Here is a 21,828-nt window from a genome sequence, read left to right on the forward strand (position 1 = left end):
GAGATTTGCTGAGATCCGCTGAAGTCAGATGCACCTTCTAGCATTGAACAAAAGAACAAAAAGCACTGTTAATATGTGGGGTCCAGGGTTCGGTGCCAAATGTCATCCACCAACACAAGACAGAGGTTTAAGATCTAGATTTTTACCAAATATTTCAGATATTTCTGTACAAACCTTTGCCCAGATTTTTTTTTTTTTTTTTTTTTTTTTTTCAAGAAAGGGACAATCGATTTACAATGGAAGTAGAAACTCTCAGAAACCTTGCATTTATTTCAATACTTGGAAAATATAGAGTTAAACTGACTTTATAGCACTGGTGTAATCTGGATCCTGTGAATGATTTTAAATTTAAGCTCTTTGACTTTACTGGTGGATGAGCTTCACCATACATCATTCCACACATCATCTGAGGTGCTTAGGCCTGAATCAGCCTCCGAGAGCACATTAAGGTGACCTGTGCCCTCTACTGGGGAAACAGAGCACTGTAAAAGCTGCTGGTCCGTTTTCCAGGCTCAGGATTTTGCAAGACCTCTTCTGTTGAGGAGCAGGAGAATCCGCTCGGATGTGACTTCATTCGGATTTGCAGGCACCTAAAGAAGTGACTTGTGGGAAGATCATGCCGCTCCTTTAGCTGCTTAAAAGATTTCAAATTAAAATGATTTTTAAAGCAGCATCAGTTCTGTTGATTGGACAGCAGCTACTTTTTGTAGTGACCTGTATCAAGTCATCTATTTTTTCTTCAGTAAAGTAATAATGAAGATAATAGGATTTTTTTTTTTTTTTTTTTAGAAGTATTGAATTATTTAAGTAACCTATTGTACTTGAACATCCAAGGAGAGTTGATTTGAGGGCAGCTAGACTTGTTTGTAGGTTCTTGAAGTTTGTAGATTCTTTCTACATATCTACTCACACGCGCGCGCGCACACACACACACACACACACACACACACACACACAAACTGTTCTGTTCTGTAGATATTTTATATTTCATTATTCTATAGATATATTTTAGTATATCTATTTTTTTATTTATACGGTATGCAAAGATTTCTCCTTTTCTTCTTCTATTATCTATTGATCCACTTTGCTATTGTCCCTTTGCAATGTCTGGACAACAAGAATCTATCTATCTATCTATCTATCTGGACGCCCCTTAAGGACCCTGGGGCCCCCGCACCCAACTTTGAAAACCAGTGGATTGTCAAAAAGAAAACGCACAAATGGAAGGTTTAAAAAAAAAAGTGACAGGACCTGCAGAGTTATCGACGATATTACGTAACAGCCTCTTTGCGAACCCTCTGATTGGACGGTGCGGCCTGACGTAGAAACCGGAAGATGTCGCTCGGGCCAGTCCTAAAAAACTTCCGCCTAAGTTGTAAAGAAAACATAGCAGCTAAAAGGCAATCGACGGCGTAGCCAGCCCGTTTAAGAAATCAGACCAAAGGTAGATAAAGACACGTATTTGTCACATATCTTATGAGTTATACGGTTCAGGTATGATAGTATGTTGCCGTGTTTTAGTTGAACAGTATAAACAAATTACTGATTACTCTAGCTAGCACATAAGCTAGGCTGCTAACGGCTAGCAGTACCATCGGTTCGGTCGGCCATAGGCCTCAGCTCAGTCTCTTTATGGGCTGTCTCGTCTGAAAATATACCCTCACCTAAACTAGTTATTGCCCTTATGACAATGAGTTGTCTGTTTTTGTTAATAAAACATTTAGCGCTAGTCATTGTAAGAGCAACCACTTTGCTAATCTGTGTAGTTTGCCGAGTAGCTTTCCCCAGAGGCTGACTGCATTCATTTTGCCAGTCAGTTTAGCTAGTCGGCTAGCTAACCAGGTAACACATCAGAGACTTTGGGGGAGAGGGTCACCAGTGAACTTATATGGACTGTTTTAACAGTTCAGTAATCCAAGAGATCATAGATGTCATGACTAGTAATCATCTGTTGAGTAAAGCTAGCTAGTTGTGCGGTGGCTTTCCACTTTACAAATCATGAGAAGTGCAGCTTCATATTCTGCTAGCAAGCTAATCACTAACGTTTCCTTTTCTCTCTCTCTCTTTTTTTTTTTTTTGTCTTGCACAATTTCTCCAGGCTCTTGTAACTCTGGAGCTTGTGTGATTTCCACAGTGTGTGTGAGTGTGAGTGGGTGAGTGTGTGTGTGTGGGTGGGTGCATATGAGTTGCAGCTTGCTTTTCTTGCACCTTTTGACCGAGAGCTGCTCCTCCCTGGAGGATGACAATGGAGGAGATGAAGAATGAAGCTGAGACGAGCTCCATGGTATCGATGACGCTGTATGCTGTGATGTACCCAGTCTTCAATGAGGTAAAACTCACAGGGTTGACAGCGATTGTATTTTGTGATTGTTTAGTTTTGTGTATGTTGTTGAGTGTTTCTTTTGATTATATCATAAAACCCTAATTAGACAACATTAGTTAGACAGGGAGCACAAGGGTAATGTTACCCATCCATTGATATGTGTGGGATTTTGGTTCCTTACATTTTTACCATATTACTTTAATAGATTTCACCTGTCCATAGCAGTGAAGATCCTGGTTTCTTTTGCCCACTGTTATTTGTCAGCCAGAGAAACTGAGGACAGTCTCCAAAATATTATTATTAATAAAACTCACCTAATTGGAATTGAGCCGTACAGTGTATGGGAGATTTTTCCCTTCAGGCTTATCTTGTGCACCTACCTTTGAGATGCATGCAAAAGTTTATTTATTCATTTTTTTTTTTTTATGAGGAAATACAGTCCAAACTGAATATATTTTTGCCATGCATTCTGCAGCTGGAGAGTCTGTTTTTTTTTTTTTTTCATTAATATATGTGGTCGGCATTTTGGGACATAGGTCTACACCTAAATCTATAAAGAAGAGATTGAAGAAGAGATTGTGCTAAGTTACATTTGTGACAAACTGCCTCATTAAGCCATCCTATGTAAGGTTGATACATATTCCAGAGTTATGTCCCTTGCAAACTGGTCATTTATAGTAAACATATTGTCCTGAAAGCCCCTAGTGAAAAGCAGTGTATGCAATTTGATGACTGTATGAGTGTTTGTGTGCATGGGAAAAAGAAAGAGAACATGAGTAAGTGACCACATGCAGCTGCAGCACTGATGTGTGTGTTCTGTTTCTTCATCAGTTGGAGAGGATCAACCTATCAGCAGCTCAGACACTCAGAGCAGCCTTCATCAAGGTAAGACTCTGAATGCTTGAAACCCAGAAATACAGCATCATTGCTCCACCATCCTCCCAACTTACTGTCATAACATCGTAGACCGCAGCCTAGGCTGCATCTTGACTCCCTTTCGTTTGTTTTCCAAGAGGAGTACTCACAGCTGCTGTTACATTTTAGGTACTAAGCTGTTGCTGAGAAACTGAAAGTGAACAAGCAGGCAAAGGTTGATGCTCAGGGTTTTCCTCATGGACAGTTGGGTAGGAGACATCCAGCCGCAGAGGCTGCATGTGTTTTGTTGATGTTGGAAATGGAGAACGTCCTGTTTCAGGACGACCTCTCTGATTGCTAGACTACCCATTTGTTGGTTGTTAACAAAATTTGATTGCATGTAAATACACCTATCGAATCATGCTTTGCCATCCCTTGATCCTTGTCTCATAACTATTCAGTGCAGTGGTTGACCGATACGGGTTTGTCAATGGCCGATGCCGATATTTAGAGAGCAGGACAGCTGATATATAATGCCAATATTATGTTTGCTTGTTTTTTTGTATCCGATAAAATACAACAATTTAATAATAATAGGAAATAAGACACAGCACTGTGAAACTTAACACTAATGTTACTGTCTGTATTGTCTCTGTTTGCTTAAGTAGTTCTGCACTCTGCAGTGCATGTATTTTAAATTAAAAAATGTATCAACTATCCACAGGTAATCAAAAAAACAAACTTTCTAAAAAATGAATGAAAAACAAATACAGTCTTAGTGTGCTTAACATCTGAAGCCGATTATCTCAAAATGCCAGATATCATCCCGATTAATCGGCCGACCTCTAGTTCGCTGATATAATTGAACCGGGATGATAAAAGCACGCTGACCATAGATTATCTCCGCACTGCTGTCAATAAGCAAAAATATTCACTATGTGCTCAGATGAAATAGTAATGAAGGAGCTTGGCCAGTGTACAGACAGCAGGGAGATGTGATCACCTTACAGCTGTTATTTTACAATGGCACTTGTGAGCCTTTTGTTCACTCGTCCCACTAATTGGTGTCTCCACTGCCCCCACTGCTTCCAGGCTGGAGTAATTCAAGGTTGAATAATTCAGGAGGAGAGCTTTATATATTCATCTGAACTACTCACAGCAGCCCCTAAATCACACGTTCAATAACAAAACTCTAGCTCTGTCCTCTACATGTCTGGTACTCTTCTTACTTTTGTTGAAAAAACAAACTTGACGATGCACGAGTTTCCGTTTCATTACATATGAACTTCTTGCTTCCGTTCCTCAGCGTTGTCACTTCTCACCACCAACCACAGCTCCTTCCTGTGGGTAGCGGTGCTGCAAACACAAGCCAATAGTCCTGATGGTGGCACTACAGCAAGCCTCTAAAACTTTGAAATTTTATAATAAATCAACCATATGTGCTACAGCTTTGCAACTTTCATCAAAATGTAGCCCCAATACCGAAGAAACCTTTGTACACTTTACACTTAAACATACGTTTTCCACTTATGGAGCAAATCAGTCATTGTTAAAAATAAATTACCAACATCTCTATGCTGTCTAGATGCAATATGTGTATTTTCAGATTTTTGTCTTGATGACTGATTTTTTTTTTTTTTTTTTTGTTACATTGGTTTGAAATCTGCCTTTCCATGCATAGGCGGCTGCTATCATGTGACTGACTTAGTCAATTTGTGAAGCCTCACATGAATTGACACTTGCCAATTAGCTCAGTGAGATAGAGCATTGTCCTTCATGCCAGAAGTTGTGAGTTCAAACCTCAGCTGATGCAAAATGCACATTTCATCTTCCTATTCTCCACTTGTTGCTCAGAATTGCCTAAAATTGCCTGGCCCCGACCATTGCTGCGCAGCAGCTATAATTTCTTTTTGAGGTTTGTTATCATGTCTTTGCACTGCAGAATGTATGACAAAGATGTCACAAAATCCCATCAAAGCTACTTATCCACTGACTAGTTTGACCTTTCCTAGGCAGCTGATTTAGTTCAGTTTAGTTCAGTTTAAACCTTTATATTATGAAGTCAAATGAAACCATATACAGAGAAAATAAATAAATAAAATTTAGTCAACATAGTTGGATTATTAAGACCAGGGTCAAATGTGTAATAATGAAAAGGTATAAAAAGGGGTGATGAAGCAAAGCTCTTTGTAAATGTGCTTGCTTTTCTTTTTGCCAGGCGGAGAGGGAGAACCCTGGCTTGACACAGGACATCATCATGAAGATCCTGGAGAAGAAGAACGTCCAAATCAACTTCACTGAATCCCTACTGCGCATGGCAGCCGATGATGTGGAAGGTGAACATTTTTTAATGTGTCTTTGGCTTTTTGTCACCTTTCTGATCCTTTGTGTGTTGGCATCTCTGTGTGTGTTTCTAGTGAAATTTTATTGTACATGTGGGATAGTGGTCAGTGTTGATTCGGAGATCCAGGTTTGCTGCTAGGTGCATTCAAGGATTAATTTCAGTAGTTGTCGCTGTTTAGAAATTGCTCTTATTTTGAATGAACTGAATAACCTCTTATTTTGCTATCACTAGAGGGCAGTTGTGCTATGATTTTCATAGAATTTGCATGGTTCTATAGTAATGTGTACCCAGGATTTTTGCTGTTTTTTTTGGAGGGCAAGTTGTTTTGTTATCTTTTCAAACTGAAGTGTTAATTCCTGTACTGTCACTTTAAAAGGTTGCAGTTTTTTGGGTGTTACTCTTTCAGTTAGCGCTAACTGAGAGGAAGGGATGTTTTTTTTTTGGTACAGAGACGCAACAACCATACTTTTCCTTTAAAAGAGCAACCAGTCGCTGTTTATGGAGGATCCTTTCCTTCAATCAAGACAACGCAGATCACACGGAAGTTTATGGATGTTGTGAAATTAAAGTGACTTTTAGTTATCGTTTACCTTATCATTACATGGATTTTGTGGCTTGGCTCTGTCTGGCATGGGTTCAGCAGGTTCCATAGGTCTCATTTAAACTTCTGTCCAAAGGTGAATAAAGGAAAGGAGAACTTTGGACTCGCATAGGAGGACTGCATACTTTTATCTTTAGTTTACTGCAGTACGCCTGTCATATGCTCTGTTGATAGACTTCATTTGCTGTGTCTGATACATATGCCTGTGTTTTGTGTATCAGTTGATTTATCCTAACGAGCTGTTCGCTGGAGATACACTCAACACCTTTTGTATTGCAGAGTTTATGATTGACCGGCCTGAGCAGGAGTTTCAGGACCTCAACGAGAAGGCCAGAGCTCTGAAACACATCCTCAGCAAAATCCCTGATGAGATCAATGACAGAGTACGCTTCCTACAGACTATCAAGTAAGTACACAGCATGACATTTTAAAATGTTCTTAGCACTGTTTTAAAAAAGCAATTTATATATACATACACACACACACACACATAGATATATATGTGTATATATATATATATATATATATATCTAGATAGATAGATAGATAGATATAGATAGATAGATAGATAGATATACATACACAAACCTTAACAACCTATATACCACTGCACAGCCAGACTATCTGGCGTCACACATAGTCACTGTTATAGGCAGCTGTTCAAATAACTAGGAATGCAAATATCCCCAGTCTCAATCACAAAGGTTTATTCATGCTCGCAGTTAAGTATGTTGACTTTAACTCTGTGGTTTCGTCTCGAATTTGTTTCCTTTTAGAGACATAGCAAGCGCCATAAAGGAGCTCCTGGACACAGTCAACAACGTCATTAAGAAATATCAATATCAGAATCGCAGAGTGAGTAAAAACCATGCACATACACACACACCCTGTGCGTATTGACACACATAGGTATATATTATACATTTGTGTTATATATATAGATATAGATATATATGAGTGTGTGTGTGTGTGTGTGTGTGTATGTATATAATATTTTGATGCTAAAACAATGTCTGTGTTTTATTAACTTTCTGCATACGAAGGCCCTGGAACACCAGAAAAAGGAGTTTGTGAAATACTCCAAAAGTTTCAGTGACACCCTCAAAACATACTTCAAAGACGGAAAGTAAGTGAATCTGTAACATCCTCCCCCATCCATAACATCCGATGTCATGGTGCTTTTTATTTCACCATTACATTGGGCATCATAAAGGAGCATTGAGATGCTGGCAGTATTGCTATACTGTGAAATACCATATTGAACATTCTTGTATTATCCACTAAATGTTTAAGTTGATGTAATTTATTTAATTGTTTAATTCTGTATATTTACTGTTGAGTTCGGGGTTCAGACAAACAAAGTTGATCTATAAATCACTCATCATAAGGTCATCCATGTTTGAAATGGTGATGTAGATAGACTGTGCTACTGTGTTTTTTTTGTTTTGTTTTTTTTTGCTTGGGGAACAAAGCACAGTAGGCTTATATAAATAATTGAGCAGTCGGCATTATGTAACCTCATATTGAGAGGAATCAAAACAAGTGATGTGTCGATGGAAATGGCTTAAAAACATGCAACAGGGAGGTAAAAGGAAGCATGTAAAGTTTTAGGAGAGTTAGCCGGTCACATGTTATCTATCAGCTGACTCACTGTTTGACTTTGAGAGTCCCGGTGCTCCATTGTGCGCTGGCATGTTTCCTCTCCAGCAGCCTCTAACAGTTTACAAAACATTTAAACAGAGTGTCTCTTGACCTTCACTTGTTTGACTTCTGAAGTTGTGACTTCTTTTGTTTCCAGGGCGATAAATGTCTTCATCAGCGCAAACCGGCTCATCCACCAAACCAACCTCATATTGCAGACCTTCAAAACCGTGGCCTAGCCATCCGAGACCACAGGGCCCCCCCTCACCCCCTACCCCCACTCCACCTCACCCCTTCCTTTAAATCCCCCTTCATCTTATCAGGGGAGCAACTTCTAGAGTGGTGGATAGTTGAGGAGCACCTGACCCATATATGTAAATTAGAAAGAGTTGATTTTAGGGTTGGGGTCGATTCCATTTGATTCTGAGTCAAGATTCGAGATTCCAATTCAAGAGATTGAAAAGTGCCATTTGTTTGTTTGTTTGTTTTTTTTTTTTCAATGAGGATTTTTCCAGTCTTGAAATGGAACTGAACTGGCCCAAAGTCTGGTTGATTGATTTTATTTGGACAGTTTTAATTTATAACCCTGGTCTTGTTGGGAGTAGGTGAGGCGAGGTGTTTATTAAAGACTAATTGCCATTTTTTTCTAATATATTCATGTTGATCATTTTACTTTTAGCTTTTCAATCATGGTTACACACACACACACACACACACACACACACACACAAGAGACTACATTCAGTAAGGGAGCACCTCAGTTGTCTATGTTGGTTTCCTGTTCACCCCTCCTTTTTTGGCTTCCTCTCCCACAGTCTGCATGTGAAATACAGACAAAAGCAACGAAAATCATCCCCGACCAGTAAATACGCTTTGGTCTGCCATTAACACATGACTGAAGGCGTGGGAACACAGATTAGGAAAGGAAACAAGGTTGGACAATAGAGAAGCAGCTCCTCGTTTCTTTTCTCTTTATCAGAAGACAGAAAGCCAAAAGACTTCCAGCACAGTGTGCGCCTTACCAAGTCCTGTAACATTCCCTCCTCTCAGAGTGTAAGTGGAGCCAGTCCCTAATGTTGGGGGATGTAGAGAGAGAAACGACAGTCCTGTATTTAACTAATATCTGGTTGCAAATGTTCAATAAATAGTTTCCAAATGATGATGTTTTTTTTAAATGTGTCCGAGTCCACTGTGTGGGAGACCGGGATGGGGATCGACTTGGGTTGCCTGACATTAAGGGAGGAGTTTTTTTTTTTTTTTTTTTTTTTAGGTTTTGAGCAGCTGAAGATATATGATGTATGATTTTTTTTCTTCTGTTTAAATCAGTGAAGACGTCAAATGACAGCAAGTGAAGGTTTTTAATGCACACAAAAATAAAATTTATCCACAGAAATGTATTTTAAACTTCTGCACTGACAAAGTGAATATCCACCACTTAATAAAACTGCAATTTTACAGCGTGTGCTTGTAAAGTAAAGTTTTTAAATCAGATTTTGTATCAAGTAGTGTGTTCCAGTAAACCAAATGTAATGAATGATGTTATTAAGTATTTAATGTAGGATCTTTGACATTTTAAGGTGCAATCATGTGGGAAGTTATTGCACAAATTGAGTTGAAGCATTTTCAATTAATTGACACAAGGTGGTGTTACTTATGGCAAAATCACATATTTGTAATTTGAGTGATGAGGATGTCATACCACCTTGTGTCAACAAATCTTAACTATCCCTTTAAAATGTGTTTAATGATTAAAAGACTGAGATTACGTTGCCAAGCTTCTTCATAGATGGATTAGTGTTTTATTTCTTGTCTCACTGTGTGCCCTTGGTCTTGCCATAACTATGAGCGGGCCAAACATAAAATTTAAACATCCAGGCATATCCTGTCTGTCACACGCTTCCTAACTGGGCCAGGTCATGTCCTTGTCCTTGTTTTTGCTAGCTCAAACATTGCGGTTCATTTATACTGGGCATGATCAAAACATTTCCAGTGTGTCCTGGAAACAGCGTTGTAGATCACAATGTAATTGCAAAGGGAGAATAAGCCTCCAAAAACAGCTTTATTAAAGGGAGAGTGTGCCTCGCTGTTTCCCATAGCTTTTGTAGCAGCTGATAACTTGTTTTTTCAGTTTTACACCACCAGTGCAGAGATAATTTGGCTATTTATAATATAGGTGTATCCAGTAGGAATCCCCTGGGGAGTGCGAACTGAAGATTAACCTAGCTTATATAATGGGGTTTTCAGAACAGTAGGCTAAAGTAAATTCAATGTACTGATAATGGTGAGAGTTTGATCTCGCCTTTACAGTGTCTCCTCTATTTCTGATGTCTCCTGTCAGTACACAAAGAACTTAAAAAAGCATGACACCATTAGTTGTGTTGACACTTGCCTTTTGTTACGCAGTTCAAATCACAATACAAAGAAAACTGTTCTTTCTTCTACTGTCCTCATGAAAAAAAAAAAAAAAGCTGAATAGCTTTACTTCACTGGCAGTTACTTATCGGGGATATAGTGTTCCACCGGTGTGTTTTCATTTCTAACTAAAAGGCATTCATTTTGCTTTTCATGCTGTGGTTCCTCAGTAGTGGAACGAGCTACCAAACTCCATTCGATCCGCAGAATCCATCTCAATCTTTAAGAAAAGGCTAAAAACCCAGCTTTTAAAGGCAGTGTTTCTCAAATGGGGCTACATGTACCCCTAGGGGTACACTGGAGTACTGCAAAGGTGAGATTTTTTTTTTTTTTTTTTTTTAAATGTTAATTAATAAAAACCCACTCATGCATAGTTCCTAAAATAATTACCCTATGCTAAAAGAGGTTCAATAAAAATGTAAATGTAAGTTTTATAAACCACATTTTATATTCAGTTTTCCTTCCCGGTTTCCTGAATGTGTCAAATGTGTGAGTTTCTAGTTTAAATCGAGTAAGGATGGCGGTTATGACCGGGAAGCCAGACAAAAGTCAAGAAAATGGATTTGTGGTTGAAACAAAAAAAAAAAAAAAGGAGAAAGAAGCGAAAAAGAAGAACCAACAAAATATCCTCGGTGTCAGGTTGTTGTTTCAGACACTGATGGAGCTGGGTTGGACCTCTATATCATCTTTTTTCTGCCTTTTTTTTTTTTTTTGCACTGGTCAGGGGGTACTTGACTGAAAAAAATCTTTCAAAAGGGTTACATTATTAAAAAAAAGTGTGAGAACCACTTCTTTAAGGAACACCTCACCTAATCTAATGGATTATGTAATAAAAAAAAAAATCTGCCTCTGTTTTCTTTCTTCCTCTATACACTATGCACTCTATAATCCCCTCCGTGCACTGCCTCGTAACTCCTTTGGACCAGAACTAGAGTTTTATGGCCTCTGATGTTATTCTCTCCTGAATAGATCTTTGATTGTGGTGTATAAAAATATCTGTAGGTCACTTTTGATAAAAGCGCCAAATGTGAATTGTTATTGTCACAACTTAAGAAAATTACTGCTTTACTCACACCAGCCATTTGAGTTTTTTTTTCTTTCTTTATTTAAGACTACAGCATCAGTTAGCGACATGAAAACCTGCCAGTGCTTTTGTAATATGCAAACTCACAAACCAGCGTGGACACAAACACGGTGGATTTCAACAATGGAGCAGTAGTGTCTGTTTGGTTTGAGTCAACCTGTGCAATACAGCCTCATATGAGGTTTCCAGTAGTTTCCTGGTGCACTGACTTGGCCAAGTATTATCAAATTTCTTCAAGATATCTTATATCATAAATCCCTTAGGTCACACAGCCTGAATTCGTTCAAGTACAGGAAGAGACAGTAGAAAAGTATCCCTAGAAGGCACAACCCAGATCTAAATGACCTGATAATATTGTTTTTGTTGCATAGCACACTAATACAGTAAACACACACAGATACATTACAGCAGTGGTTGTCAAACTGGGGCACAGGACCCGGCCGGGTGTTGTGAGATTATGTTTGGAGGTCACAAGATGAAAAAGACGTAAATCAAAGAAAAAAAAAAAAAACTTTTCGTGACAGGTGGTCATTCTTTAGGTGGACAGTTGAACGGCTGTGCACATGCAGCCTGAGACAGGGGCTCACGAGCAGCACTGGTTTGTTTTAGGTGTCACAAGCCATAAAGACTGAGAGCCACTGCATTACATGTTGCACACACGCCTGCAAGCATTTATATTCTACAACAGATCCGTTCAACACAAGACACTACGAAAAGAGACAGTTTTTAGGTACCTACTACAAAGGGTGATTTGCTAAAGTGCATTTACAATTCATGAAACAAAACGAGATTAAGAAATTAACATTAGAAAACAATTCTGGAATATTTTGACTCAGGTTATAGAAGTGTGTTAAGGTGTTTGGGTTGTGCACTCCAGAATGAAAGAATATGTACCCATTTTTTTACAATACACAAAATACACAAAATTATTATTTTAAACCATCTATAAAAATATTAATTAATCCCTTTTCCCAGAATAGAAGGTTAACAGACCTCTTTTTTTTTTTTTTTTTTCTTTGGTTTTACAATGATGATGGCATCATTGAATGGGAATGTTAGTCGGAGTTCAGAGATGCTACTACCTCCCATTTTGTAATTCAGCCAAACAGCATTCAGGGCATGAGAGACTTTTCAAGGCTGACCTTTTCAAAGTCCTGTGTGTGTGTGTGTGTGAGTGTGAAAGAGAGAGAGAGGGGGGTGCTAATGTATCATTGTACACCGTAGGAGTGTTTCAGAAAGTCTCCCACACCCATCCCCGTTAAGACGCAAGGCGGATGTGTGCAGCTGTGCAGTTTTGGGCAAACCGGTGATCACAAGAGGCGAGGTTGACTAAGATCAGAATGTGAGCGAATCTCTAATGTGCGTCAGAGTTGCAATTGTGACTGATTATGATTGTGACATTTTGGCTGTTTGGGACGGAGTGGAGGTGTGGAGTCATCAGACAAATACAGGAAGGATTATTGCAGCTTTTTGCAATGAGGTAAACAAAACCCTGAGTGGACACCAAGGAACAGGTTGGCAACTATTTTTGTGTCCCTACTAGTAAAAAAAGAACATCACACTGAATGGTTAGTAGTGATGCCTTATTACCTCATGACTGTTTTACTGTTTATCATCAGAGGTGGAGGTAACTTAATCATATTTACTCACGTTACTGTAATTGCCTAGCTTTTTAGCGTACTTTTTTGAGTTTTTTTTTTAAGTCAGTAATTTTACTTTTACTTCAGTACATTCTTGCTTGAGTTTTGTACTTCGCTACATTTTAAATTACATGCATCACAGAGAGCAAATGATCAACTACAGATTAAGGGACCTTTCACAATAAGAGCTCAATCAGCAAAGATGAGAGGAGGAACCTGCTTCGACTGTGTTGGTTCAACTTTTTGCCATTTCCAAATTTCACAATAAAAGCTGCATGATGAGAAACTGCAGATGGTCAATGGAAGCGAAAAAAAAGGGGAAAAAATATCAACGAGTAGGCTTGTCTCCGTGGTTCTCATGTCATGAGAACCACGGAGACTCATTTTTTATATGTTGAGCTTATTCCATATTTGTCACTTGAGTCTACAGGATCCTCACTTCAGTCAACCCTCTGCAATTTTGTGTAATGCACCTTTAAGAATCAATTTTTCTGACTGCAAGGAGAAGCTCACTCCTGGTTCTCAACGCTGTTACTGTTTTGAAAAAGTAACTCAGTAACTTTTACTCTGAGTACATTTTAAATGAGACACTTTTTACTTTTACTTCAGTACATTTAAGTAAAATATCAGCAAAATAACAGTACTTCGACTTGAGTGGCAATTTGGAGTACTCTTTCCATCACTGCTTATCATCACTCTCTCTATAGTACTTGTTTTAGTGACACAGAAAGTAGGTGTTAACTATTCATTAAGTTGCACTTTGTCCTAGATTTGTTCCTCACTCATTCCTTGATAAGTGCCCAGGATTTTGTGTACCTTATCGCAAAGAGTTACCAGTATTTGTCCAGTGCATTAACACGCCTGGGTGGTCCCAATACATTCTTAACATACAAACATGTGTGACTACATTCAGATGGGATGTGTGGGTTCACACACTCCCAGTGCGTTCTTCAAATATCGTCCACTAAGCAGACTGGAGAAGCTGAGATTTTTTGGCCATCACTCACAGATACTTTGACAGTCGTTGCTAAGGGAAGGAGGGAGTGTCTGATCCACTTACCCAGCACAGGAATTTTATGGGCCATTTTTAAACATTCACCTTCACTGGCTGCACATTTACAAGTGTAGGCTTTATTGGTTTATTGCATCCATCTGTGTGTTTGTCCGTTTCGTCCATCAGCTCTGCCCCTCTGAGTTTAACAGCCCCAGTCTCGTCAGGACCTCGTCCACACGGGGGATCAGTTCCTCGTGGAAGTCCCACAGTCGAGTGTCAACGTTGAGCTGCTCCTTTGTCAAATGTCCCTGGAGGGCCACGCGGACATGAATGATCCGACACACACTGGGTGGAACCTTGACCTCGCCTCTGAAAGACTTGAGCACCGAGTGAACAGAAGTCTGCTCCACTGCGCTGTGATGCACACACACACACACACACACACACACACACACACGCATAAAGAATATTATTTGAATGATGCTGCAGGTACTGATTATGCTATTCTCTTATAATTAATCCCAATTAATGGAAAAAATGAAAGGTAAAAAATGCATTTTAGCTTTCTTCTAATTGTGCCTGCAGGTGAAAACCAAGTATCTTAGTTCCTGTAAAGTTGGCATTCACCCAACAACAGAGTCATATTACTTTGGTTTGACTATAAGAATAAATAGGTTTTACATGACTCATATGCAAATGTGTTATGAAAAAAAAAAGCACAATGTGAAACCTACAACCGAAACTGCTGTCTGAATAATTTTACACAGTTCCATAAAAAACAACATTCAGCAAGTAACCAAAATTTGGAGATAAGAAACATGCCTCCAGGATAGACTATCACATAAACAATTTGATCACCCTGGTTTTACACAATATCAAAGGAACGTTTTATTTTGGTAGTATTGGATTATGCTATTCACTGACACAATCATTTCATATTGAAACATAAGTTAAATGTTTTGTGTGAATTATGGTCTTCTTCACATGAACTGAAGTGCTGTGTGCCGTGCCATGTGATATATTGTGGAGCCTTGAGAATGTTTGAGATGTTGCAAGAAATGAGCCAAAGCAACTGACAGCAAGGCTTAAGTGCCAACAGTAATCCGTTGAAACGCTGAAATTTTTTGTAGGATGTTCACACTGTATATATGCGCTTTATTTTGACAAATCTTTTGTATTATGTTATCAAAATGTTTCAACATGACAAGGTTTTTCACATGTAAGACTGTTGTAGCCTCCTGTCTATGTCTGTTCATGAACTGGACAATGAACTATGAGCAGTATTTCATTGCAATCAATAAATCTGAGAATAAAGTCTTTATTGTCCCCAGCGGGAAATTAGATGTGGAAATGGCAATCTGAAGGAAAGAGCTTGAGCTCATTCCTCAGAGGACAGTCAGGGCAATCCAAAATGGCCCAACAACCCGCTATACAGTACAGTTCAGTGAGCTGAGCCTGACTCACCAAAGTAATCTTGCTCACCACTTTATCCAGGCCATTTAGTCTATTTTTGGGATGAACATTTAGGTTACTATACCAAGCAACAAAGCAAAACAGCAGGACAACCAAACGTTGGTTATTAAGGACGAGAAGATGTTAATCTGTCAATGTTGATCTTTCTAAGAGGTGTTGTTGCGTTTTTTTTTTTGAAGATCAACATCAGCATTATGCTCAAAACAGAGTTTGCTGTCAAGGATTGTACCCAGTTATTAATAATTATCCATCATCTCAGAGTCAGCATTCTTTATTTCAGTCACTGTAAGGTTACATGGACACTAAAACCCAAAATCATGCCCTTTGTATTTCTATGCCTGCACAGAATTTCTACAAATTTGGCACAAACACAAATAATGTCTGACAAAACACATTTCTGGCCATTATTCAATGCCATAACGCATCATTTTCGCTTCACTACCTCTCCCTGGATGATAACTAGGAGAGGGTGCCCCCTGTTCCTCTAGTATTCATCACTCAAGCTCTTTGATTTTGCTGATAATCATCTTCAGGTGATTATTGTTGCACAATGTAACTCTACCAGTCCTCTGTACTCCTCTGTAAAAACAGTGTGAAGTGACGACAGTATATGATCCTCAAACGAATGGAAAGTCACACAAACAATTGTCAGCTCAACTGTCAACTGTCAAGGGCCTGCAGTGCAATGGACACCACACCCAGTACAACCATAAGCACACACACACACACACACACACACACACACACACACACACACACACACACACAGCAACGCAGCACATACCTGTGAACTTCATACCTGTGTTAATTCAGAGCATTGTGATTGTTGCAATAAGTTAAGGTGTCTCTCCCCTTTGTAGGCTGTAAGGCTTCTCAAAGTCCATTACTGTATGATTCAAATACAGTACAGTACAGTATAAAAAATATAAAGTAAAACTCCCAAAGCATCTTTAGTTTAACCTTTTCTTGTTCTTTATGTATGTGTTTTACTTTATTAACTATACCAGTGGTCTGGAACAAGTGGCTCACGAGTCATGACAGAAACCGCATTTCAAAAAGAGCGCAAATTAAAATAATCTCTCTCTCTCTCTCTCTCTCTCTCTCTTTCACACACACACACACACACACACACACACATTCACCCCACCCACACACATACACTAAAGAGCCATGTGGTTTAGGTAAACGGCTGTTTTACTCATTTTTTACAGTTGTGAAGCATCACACTGTGTGACCTATTTTAAATCCCGCTCCGATACTTTTTATGCGTTTTTCCCGTCTGTCTGCTCGGTGTTCTGCTGACTTTCTTGCCACCATAAAATGTAATGTACAGTACAGGCCAAAAGTTTGGACACACCTTCTCATTCAATGTGTTTTCTTTATTTTCATGACTATTTACATTGTGGATTCTAACTGAAGGAATCAAAACTATGAATGAACACGTGGAGTTATGTACTTAACAAAAAAAGGTGAAATAACTGAAAACATGTTTTATATTCTAGTTTCTTCACAATAGCCACGCTTTGCTCTGATTACTGCTTTGCACACTCTTGGCATTCTCTCGATGAGCTTCAAGAGGTAGTCACCTGAAATGGTTTTCCAACAGTCTTGAAGGAGTTCCCAGAGGTGTTTAGCACTTGTTGGCCCCTTTGCCTTCACTCTGCGGTCCAGCTCACCCCAAACCATCTCGATTGGGTTCAGGTCCGGTGACTGTGGAGGCCAGGTCATCTGCCGCAGCCCTCCATCACTCTCCTTCTTGGTCAAATAGCCCTTACACAGCCTGGAGGTGTGTTTGGGGTCATTGTCCTGTTGAAAAATAAATGATCGTCCAACTAAACGCAAACTGGATGGGATGGCATGTCGCTGCAGGATGCTGTGGTAGCCATGCTGGTTCAGTGTGCTTTCAATTTTGAATAAATCCCCAACAGTGTCACCAGCAAAACACCCCCACACCATCACACCTCCTCCTCCATGCTTCACAGTGGGAACCAGGCATGTGGAATCCATCCGTTCACCTTTTCTGCGTCTCACAAAGACACAGCGGTTGGAACCAAAGATCTCAAATTTGGACTCATCAGACCAAAGCACAGATTTCCACTGGTCTGATGTCCATTCCTTGTGTTTCTTGGCCCAAACAAATCTCTTCTGCTTGTTGTCTCTCCTTAGCAGTGGTTTCCTAGCAGCTATTTGACCATGAAGGCCTGATTGGCGCAGTCTCCTCTTAACAGTTGTTCTAGAGATGGGTCTGCTGCTAGAACTCTGTGTGGCATTTATCTGGTCTCTGATCTGAGCTGCTGTTAACTTGCGATTTCTGAGGCTGGTGACTCGGATTAACTTGTCCTCAGAAGCAGAGGTGACTCTTGGTCTTCCTTTCCTGAGTCGGTCCTCATGTGTGCCAGTTTCGTTGTAGCGCTTGATGGTTTTTGCGACTCCACTTGGGGACACATTTAAAGTTTTTGCAATTTTCCGGACTGACTGACCTTCATTTCTTAAAGTAATGATGGCCACTCGTTTTTCTTTAGTTAGCTGATTGGTTCTTGCCATAATATGAATTTTAACAGTTGTCCAATAGGGCTGTCGGCTGTGTAGTCACCTGACTTCTGCACAACACAACTGATGGTCCCAACCCCATTGATAAAGCAAGAAATGCCACTAATTAACCCTGATAAGGCACACCTGTGAAGTGAAAACCATTTCAGGTGACTACCTCTTGAAGCTCATCGAGAGAATGCCAAGAGTGTGCAAAGCAGTAATCAGAGCAAAGGGTGGCTATTTTGAAGAAACTAGAATATAAAACATGTTTTCAGTTATTTCATCTTTTTTTGTTAAGTAAATAACTCCACGTGTTCATTCATAGTTTTGATTCCTTCAGTTAGAATCTACAATGTAAATAGTCATGAAAATAAAGAAAATGCATTGAATGAGAAGGTGTGTCCAAACTTTTGGCCTGTACTGTACATCCGGCATTCTTTCAGCCTCAACAGGATACAAGCAGTAATACAGCCTTGCATGTGTATGCCTCTGCCAACCAGTCAAGCACTTCACATCCATGTCCGTCCAGACTCATATACCGTATTTCGCCAATTAATCGCCCGGCCGCAAACAGCCGCCTGGTTCTTTTAAACGCCTGGGGTCTGCACCCATTTTGCGTATTAAACGCCGACCCGAATAACTGCCGGGGCGAATATTTGCATTATATTGAGGTAACCCAAAATAAGGCTATTCACCTTATTTTTACAGAAGTAAACAGTTCGCCGCACAATAACTGTGTGACACTTCCATTTTCTGTCAAAATAAGAGAGCTAGCTAACGTTAGAAAAAAGGGTGTACCGTAATCTTAAATCGACCAACTATAAATATGTTGGACAGTAACTGTCATCACAATAATGGCCTGGTGCAGGTCTGTGCAAATATAAATAAAGGCCTGCAGCGAATAGCCACCTGGTTCTTTTAAACGCCTGGGGTCCAAGTTGATTTCGCGTAGCTATTAAACGCCCGGGCGATTAATTGGGGAAATACGGTAATATATACACTGAAGAAATAATATTTGTAGTGAAGACTTTGAAGGAATTTAATAAAAGGTATTGAGTGTATTTTTTGGTAAAATGGAAGTAATCACTATATTGACATGTATGACTCCACTGAATAATTTCTAGTGAGAAACATACTTTCTGCACCTCAGACCATTTTTACTGTCTGAAGTGCAGAAACAACCAGCTTGTGGCGGACCACCAGAGGAACAGGAGGCCCCGTGGCTTAGTTATCATCCAGCGAGAGGAGGTGAAGTGACAGACATTAAAAAAAACATGGCTTGGGATTGTGATTCTCCTGCACTAAATGTTTTGAGACGCTGTCTTTAAATAGAATGAGGGTGGGCAGTTTTTGGACCTTTATATATAATGCTACTTCTGACCTCAGTTAAAAAATGGAAAACCCCAGCCGAGGACTCATGAAAAAATGCATTGAAATGGCAAGTCTGCTGCTGAGCTGCGGAGCAGTATCCAGGATTTCCAGCTCCTTATGTCTGATAAAGTTGTCTCGCTGGCTAATATGGCAAGGAGGATGGAGGAATATGCAAATAGGCTAGCAACTGTTTGATTGGGCATGAGCTAAATATCCTGCAGTGATGTATCATGTATTATCATTGAGTTAATAAGATTATAGTCATTGCTACAAACAGCAATCAGTCCCAAGACTGCCCTGTTGTAACAGAGCCAAATCGAGGCAGAGTGGAGGTGAAGATGATGTCAAAAGTCAATAAAGTCAAATAATTTTATTCCTGGTTTTGAAAAAAAAAAAAACTGTTGTTGGCAGCATAATACAGTATATGTAAGAGAACAGTTAAGGATTCAAGTCAAGTAATGGATGGTATTTTGAGAGCAAAAAAAAAAAAAAAAAAAAAAAAGAAAAAAAAAGTGGCAGTCATTACACCACAGCCCAGTCACTTGCAAATGGGTTAGTGCCAATAAAAAAATAAAACAAGTGAATTAGATGTGTTCATTCTGCCAGTATTCTAAGGAGGGGTGAGGCTCAGAGAAACTGCAGAGGGCTGCAAGATAAACCAAAACCTCAAACCTCAAACTGTAACTCTGCACTACCAGTGCCTGACTTGTTGTGCTCATCTTGTGTATGCAGTTGTGTGTAGAAGTGGAACAGAAATCCAGCGAATCTTACAGCAAATTATAACAATAACTGTGAATCTATTCAAATATAACACCAATGTATGTTATAGAAGTTTTAATTTTATCAGTTTAATATTTAGGGCAGTTATATTACAGTGATAGATGTAGGGTTTCTGTAAAGCTATGTTTGCAGCTAATAGGATCAACAAGGATATTATCACAATAAGTACTCACAGTATTTGTCATATGGCCTAGTTTGTTTTTGAGGGTATATTAAATTTGATTTTGGCAGCAGATTTACTTGGATCCCAATGCAGCCCCCAGTGACTTATGATTACTTTCACCACTGATAAGACCCCGTGTGAGACTTCACCTTTTTTGATCAGAAAAGCAACCTACCTCGGCTGGACTATCATCTTGTAGGGATGGAACACTCTTCTGTCTGGCTCCTCCCTGTAGATGTGCTCCAGAATATTAATGCCTGGCACTCCTTCCCACTGAGGCCGGTGAAACTTTCCACTTGGCTCAAAGTGCTTCTTGGGAAAGATGTGATTCTCTATGAAGAACACCCCTGCCTGCAAGACAGAGGATCCAAGTTTGACAGATATGGCAGAGAAGTTGGAGAGAAAGTAGATATCACAGTAAGTATTAAAAATAATATTATAATGTTCATGTATTAAAGTCCCAGCAAGATAAAAATAACTGTTTCAACTCATAAGATATTTTTATGCCTATTTATCAGTAGATACCAATATTTTTTGTTATTTTTTAATGCAAAATTTGCATTAGTTCTTCCTGGAAAATAGTATATATTCAATTGTAACATCATGAGGAACCAGTAGCCTATACATGAACAAAAATTTCAACCAATAAAAACAACACATTTTTGAGCAATTACACTCATCCAACTGAAGAAATCTATGTTTGTCTTCCTACTTGATGAGTCATTGAAAGGGGCCTATTTCAAAACCAAATTAGTCAAATTCGGGAAGGACTACTCTCTACAAATGACATTTTATTGTAGTAATCCATCTCTCTATCTCCATTTCAAACACACACACGTCTCTATCTCCATGTCTCTATCTCCATTTCAAACACACACACACACACACACACACACACGCACACACGCACACACGCACGCACACACACACACACACACACACACACACACACACACACACACACACACACACACACACACACACAAACACACACACAAACACACATACACAGGCTTCCCTACCGTTGGATGCTGCTCTTGGAGTTTGTTCATTAGAGACATGAGGTTTCTGTCCTGGTACGGCATTATGATCTCATCTAAGTCATTCAACAGGACGTAGTGTGACCTGTCCATGTTTCTGTAAATACAGTCGTTGAGCGTGGTCAGCTGACCGTAGTAGTGCAGGTCCCCTCCGTGCTCTGAGAAGAGCCATCCTTGAGACGGGGTGAGATGGCGGTCAATTGGCCAAGGAACTACCTCCACGAAACCCTCCTGACTGTAACTCTGGAGCACACGGTCCACCTCTGGACCACAGCTGGTGTTGTAGATCACCACCCTGTTCACACCCAGCAGCCTGGGACGAGGGAAGCAAAGGGTTAATGATCCAGCACTCATCTTTTGCCACATGCAAACATACACAGTCACAATTTTATCACCATTCTGTGAGTTTATGTTGGAGCAATAGAGGAGTAACAATTCATTCACGCCACTGGTGCCTCAGTTATAAATGATGCCAATTCAATGGCATCCATCTGCTGAAAGAAATGCAATGAACTGATTCATTTAAGACTCCTAAAAAAATAGAATCTAATGAGGAATAGAATCTAATTATTTAG

General features: G+C 39.5%; 2 protein-coding genes across 4 annotated transcripts in view; one reads left to right on the top strand and one right to left on the bottom strand.

The window, feature by feature from the left end:
- The first annotated feature begins 1,310 nt into the window (after positions 1-1,310).
- Positions 1,311-9,161, top strand: LOC115354214 (programmed cell death protein 10). The gene is made up of 8 exons (XM_030044490.1): positions 1,311-1,444; positions 2,099-2,329; positions 3,155-3,208; positions 5,397-5,514; positions 6,403-6,529; positions 6,900-6,978; positions 7,167-7,249; positions 7,922-9,161. Exons 2-8 carry the CDS (start codon positions 2,240-2,242, stop codon positions 8,001-8,003), a joined length of 633 nt encoding a protein of 210 aa, XP_029900350.1. The 5' UTR covers positions 1,311-1,444; positions 2,099-2,239; the 3' UTR covers positions 8,004-9,161.
- A 3,045-nt stretch (positions 9,162-12,206) lies between these two features.
- Positions 12,207-21,828, bottom strand: part of LOC115354213 (uncharacterized) — a 30,348-nt gene continuing 20,726 nt past the window's right edge. For all 3 annotated transcript variants that reach the window (XM_030044488.1, XM_030044486.1, XM_030044487.1), the window contains exons 3-5: positions 21,236-21,566; positions 20,389-20,564; positions 12,207-14,308 (exon numbers count right to left, since the gene is read on the bottom strand). In XM_030044488.1, the coding sequence (XP_029900348.1) occupies positions 14,077-14,308; positions 20,389-20,564; positions 21,236-21,566 (739 nt within the window). In that variant the 3' untranslated portion in view covers positions 12,207-14,076. The remainder of the gene's footprint in view (positions 14,309-20,388; positions 20,565-21,235; positions 21,567-21,828) is intronic.

The sequence above is a fragment of the Myripristis murdjan genome, chromosome 22 (assembly GCF_902150065.1).
Source record: "Myripristis murdjan chromosome 22, fMyrMur1.1, whole genome shotgun sequence".
Lineage (NCBI taxonomy): Eukaryota > Metazoa > Chordata > Actinopteri > Holocentriformes > Holocentridae > Myripristis > Myripristis murdjan.

Excerpts from the sequence above, each read along its gene's own strand:
- LOC115354214 (XM_030044490.1), top strand. The coding sequence starts at position 2,240 with ATGACAATGGAGGAGATGAAGAATGAAGCTGAGACGAGCTCCATGGTA. Across the intron at positions 2,330-3,154 it reads TGTACCCAGTCTTCAATGAG|TTGGAGAGGATCAACCTATC; the intron begins GTAAAACTCACA and ends TTTCTTCATCAG. Across the intron at positions 6,530-6,899 it reads CGCTTCCTACAGACTATCAA|AGACATAGCAAGCGCCATAA; the intron begins GTAAGTACACAG and ends GTTTCCTTTTAG.